The sequence below is a fragment of the Penaeus vannamei genome, chromosome 11 (assembly GCF_042767895.1).
Source record: "Penaeus vannamei isolate JL-2024 chromosome 11, ASM4276789v1, whole genome shotgun sequence".
Classification (NCBI taxonomy): domain Eukaryota; kingdom Metazoa; phylum Arthropoda; class Malacostraca; order Decapoda; family Penaeidae; genus Penaeus; species Penaeus vannamei.
In genome coordinates, this window is record NC_091559.1 from 46,739,240 (window position 1) to 46,744,239 (window position 5,000).

The 5,000-nt window shown below is 42.2% G+C and overlaps 1 protein-coding gene across 1 annotated transcript; it reads right to left on the reverse strand.

Moving 5' to 3' along the window:
* Window positions 1-3,241, reverse strand: LOC113808186 (CD209 antigen; the record flags this gene model as incomplete). The annotated part of the gene is given in 4 exon segments (XM_070127381.1): window positions 1-83; window positions 840-962; window positions 2,093-2,245; window positions 2,797-3,241. Coding segments are annotated over 4 exon segments (573 nt in total), but the record flags the coding sequence as incomplete, so codon positions are not given.
* Between the last annotated feature and the right edge of the window lie 1,759 nt (window positions 3,242-5,000).

Consider the following 5,000-nt stretch of genomic DNA (forward strand, 5'->3'; position numbering starts at 1 on the left):
TTGCATTAATAAAGACAAGTTGAAGAGGTCAGCTCTCGCCCCTGCGACGAGGGAGGCGAGGTCAGACAGCTGCTCTTCAAGGTCTGGAAATGAACGAGAAGTTATAACTGAGGGTTGTTATTGGGGTTGTGGTTGCTCTCATTATCCTCATTTTTACTATTATTTGTATTATCATTATTAACATAATTATCATTATCATTTTTGGTGTTATTGTTATTATTATTATTATTATTAGCATTATTACTATTGTTATTAACATTATCATTATTATCATTATCATTGCATATTTTTTACTATCATTATCATTATTATCATTATCTTTTTTTTACTATTATTGCCATTATTCTCATTTCTGACATTATATCATTATCATCATTATTACCATCATTCTATCATCATTATCATTATTAACATTATTATTATTCTCATTATTATTGGTATTATGCTAATAGCAATAACTATTAACATCATTATTGTTATCATCCTTATCATGATTGTTATTATAATTATCATTTTCATTATTATTATCATCATTGTTACTATTATCAAAATTATCATTATCATCATTATCATTTACCATTTTTTAAATACCATCACTATTGCTATCATTGTCATTATCATTAATATCATAACCGTTATCAATGTTAACATTACTTTCATAATCATTTTCCTTATCTGCATCAGCCTCATAATTACTATTCTTAGCACTATTGCATAAGCATTAAGGAATAGAATATCAGTCATATATAGACAATCCAAACACTCTACTTAACAAACGCACAAACAAAGCGACTCGCGTTTAAAACGAGTAAACAACTCTAGAAAACAAAGAGACTTACTTGAAATTCGAACCTCGTAAGGTGGCAACAACTCCGAGACGGCGCTGCCAATGTCAGAAACGTTGCCCAGGAGACGTTGGCCGAGGCCCTCCAGGAACGTTTTCTGCGAGCCCAGGGACTTCTCTGCGGGAAGACCTTCGGGTTATCGGGGCTTCGTGCGAGAACCGGGGTCGCCCTTGCACCCGCACCTCGGCTATCACTGTCGCTGTTATGACTGTTGTTATCATTTCTATCATTATCTCTTCTTCAATTATCTTTATTATTATTGTTATCATTATTATGATTATTATTTTTATTATTGGTATCACCATCAGTATAATTATTATTATTATTATTATAATTATTATTATTATCATCATTATCACCATCATTATTATTATTATTATTGTTGTTGTTGTTATTATTATTATCATTATTGTTTTTATCATCATTATTAACATAATCATCTTTATTATCATTATCATTATTAGTATTATCATTACTAATGTCATCATCATCATCATTACTATTATCATTATCATAATTACATATTCTTATGGTTGTTATCATTGTCATTATCATTATTGTCATTTACATTTAACATTATCATTTACCTTTATTACCATCGTAATGAAAAGAATAATGATAATGATGATGGTATATCTATCTACTATATAAGTAAACCAGACAAGCACCACCATCATTAATTCCATGACACCATCACCATCACCACCACCACCATTGCCCCCTCGCTATCTTAGCACTATCTTCACTCCAGCTCACCATCACCGCAACATCTCCATCACATTCCGTCGCCACAAGCACTGCTCTCGCCACCACCGCCTTCTTTCCCAGTCTTATCAGCAGCACCATCACCACCTCCCCCCCCCCCGCCCCCCCTCTCGCTACAACCGCTGCCTCCAAACTCACTCCCCCTCCCCTGACCCCCCCCCCCCCCCTCGCCACCAACATCACTTCCAACTTCGCCCCCCCCCCCCCACCGTTCAACCCCCTTTCACCAACACCACCACACTCCCCCCCTCTCACCAACTAAACCCCCATCCCCCACCCCTACTCGACCCCCCCCACCTCACCACACCACCAATCCCATCCCTCAAACCCATCTTATCCCCCCCCCCCCCGTCACATCACCACCCCTTCTCGTTATTGCCCCCAACCCCGCACACCCACCCCACCCTCCACCCCCTCTTCACCATCACCACCAACCCCTCTCCCCCTTCTCACCCCCCCCCTCACCCCATCACCGAACTCACGCATGGCATCCAGCATGGCACTCTCTTCCCCCTGCTTCCTCGAAGAGTCAAGGTCCCTCAACGTCTTGTCCAGCGACGTAAAACCCTTGATTACATTCTCGAGGAGCTTCCGCTGGAACTCGAGCAGCTCTGAGGTCATCCTCGGAGGCTGATCTGAAGGAGGAAGGGGTTCAAGACTCTGTTCGATTCCGCTGTTGTCGTCAATGAGGATGGTGGGACTATGCTGCTGCTGTTACTATTTCTGCTTTCAATGTTATTATTACTATTAGTGTTGCTATTGATTCGACTGCTACTACCACTACTACTACTACTTCCACTACAACTACTACTACTACAGCAACTGCTATTAATGAGAGTAGTATTCATGATTGACATTACAGTTATTATTGCTGTTAACTGTTATCTTTACCACCAAATTGATAATCAGTTATCAATGGTAACATGATTTTGATAATATTTTTGTTATATATACCTTTAAGTCTTCATAAACACTAGTATTTCATCACAAAAGCAAAATAATCCTCTCTCTCTCTCTCTCCCTCTATCTCGCTCTCACTCACTTCTCTCTTTTCTCTCCCTCTCCCAATCTCACTCTGTCCCCCTCCTCTCTCTCTCACCGTCCATCGCACTTCCACTCCCTCTCCCACTCTGCTCTCCTCCTCAGTCCTCCTCCCCCGGCATCCCACTGGAAAGCACCTCCTCACCTGCAGCGCCTTCCTTTTCGCCGATCTTGAGCAGCTGCGTCACCACCTGGTTCAGCTGAGTGATGGCCAGCTGGTTCGCCAAGACGGACAGCCTCAGCTGGTCTCCTTCGGGTGCCTGGGCGGCCCTCTTCTCGACGTAGGCGGGAATTCCTGTGTTGAAGAAGTACGGCATAAGGTGGTAGTGGAGAGGAGGGCCGTAGGTGGCAGACGTCATGGTTGAAGGAGGGGAGGAAGGGGAGGAGGAGGAGGAGGCGGATGAAGAGTTAGACGAGGTGCAGCAATTCGATCGAGGCCGAGGCTAGGAAAGAGTTTAGACTGGAGTTGAAGAGCAGACTGAGGAGGAGGAATTAGGCCAGAGTCGAGGAGGACGTCGAGGCCGATGCCGAGGGCGATGCCAGAGCTGTTCCACGAAGCAGTTCGCTGACGGATGTGGCCGATGCTGACAGACGTCGAGGGGTATTTGAGGCAGACGCGAGGAGGGGCGGGGGCAGGGAGGGGCCAGATTAGGCGGGGGTTGGAGGGGGAGCGAGGGGGAGGGCGGTGGTGTGTCTAGGATGGGCGGGGGCGTGAGGGGCGTCTGACGGGGATGTCCAGGGCGGGTGCAAGCGGACCGGGGACGCAGCCTTTGGTGTTGGCGATATCAATGCAGATATCACGGGAATATCCGACGGCAAGAGCCCAAAGGGGAGGCTATTACTCACTGCCAGAGAATCCCTTCTCCCAACTTAGAATCATTTCCATTCTAAAGGCGGAACATAAAGATTGGCGAATCAGTGGGCACTGAACACCAGAGGGCCCGCAGCACCGCCACAGCCGCCGCAGACGCCCTCGAACCAACGAGCCACAGCCGACCTTGGCGACCTTGGCGGAAGGAAAACAACGACACGAAACTGAACCGAGAGACATTTTTATCGACCATCACAACGTTCCAATGTTATTTCTTTTCCTTGTGATAGCTTGTATAACTGGATCCTCGTGTTCCGCAACGAGCAGAGTTACCCAGCGGCTTTTTTTTCCTGAAGTGAGGCACGCGCCGACCACCGACTCAAACGAGGCTGATAGTTTGATGATCTCTACAGACACCCGGAAAACCCTTGCAATCTGCTCCTGGTGGGTATTCCCTCTTCCTCATCTCTCACCCTTTCTCTCTTTCTCTCTCTTCCTCTATCTCGTCCTCTCTCTCTCTCTGGAGGGAGGGAGGGAGTGTGACATGGGAAAATCCCTCACACCAGCCCAGTTTCCTCCTCCCTGAAAAACAAAAACAAAAAAAAAAGATAAATAAAAAACTATAAAAAAATGAATGAAAAAATCACAACTCCTACTTTTCCAAACCGAACGTTTGCTGTCACGCCCCTTGGCTCGATAACGGTCAGCAAGGACAGATCGGTACAGCGAGGCAAAAGGAGGATAAAGATGGAGCCAAATAAGAAAGAGGCAAAAGGGAGAAAAGGGAAGAAGGGAAAAGGGAAGGAGGAAGAAATAAATTCTGAATAATGTTGATATCAAGGAGTAAAATATATGTATACTCTTCTTCAACCTCTCCCTTGTCTTAGCATTCAAAAGACTAAAAGACAGATAGACAGATATATAAAAAGAAAATAAGACAATACGACAAAAAATAAAAAATAGAAAATTCGAAAAGACAATAAAACACAAGTCAAAGGACAAATGACAAAGTAAAAAAGAAACGAAAAGCCAAAAAGACAAGGACTCCATAAAAAAAAAATAAAATAAAAAATCGAAAGACAAAAAGTCAAGACGAAAATTCGAGAGGCACAAAGTCAAAGGACAAAAAGACGAAAATCCAAAAAGATCAAAACTTAAAAGTCAAACAATCAAAAAACAAAAAGCCAAAAAAAAAAAAGACAAAAGGACAAAACTACAACAAAGAGTAAAAAGAAGAGACAAAAAGAGACTAGCAAAAACCGAAAAAGATTAATCAAAACAATAAAAGTAAAAAATAATACAAAAATGACTAAAGTTAAAGAAAGAAGAAAAAAATAATGATGATAGTAAAAACGACAGAAAGACAAAAAAGTATATTATATATATATATATATATATATATATATATATATATATATATATATATATATATATATATATATATATATGTATATATATATATATATATGTGTGTGTACTGAGGGTACCAGTTTTTTGAGCCGGCAAATCTCAGCAACTAAGAATCAGAGACATGATCG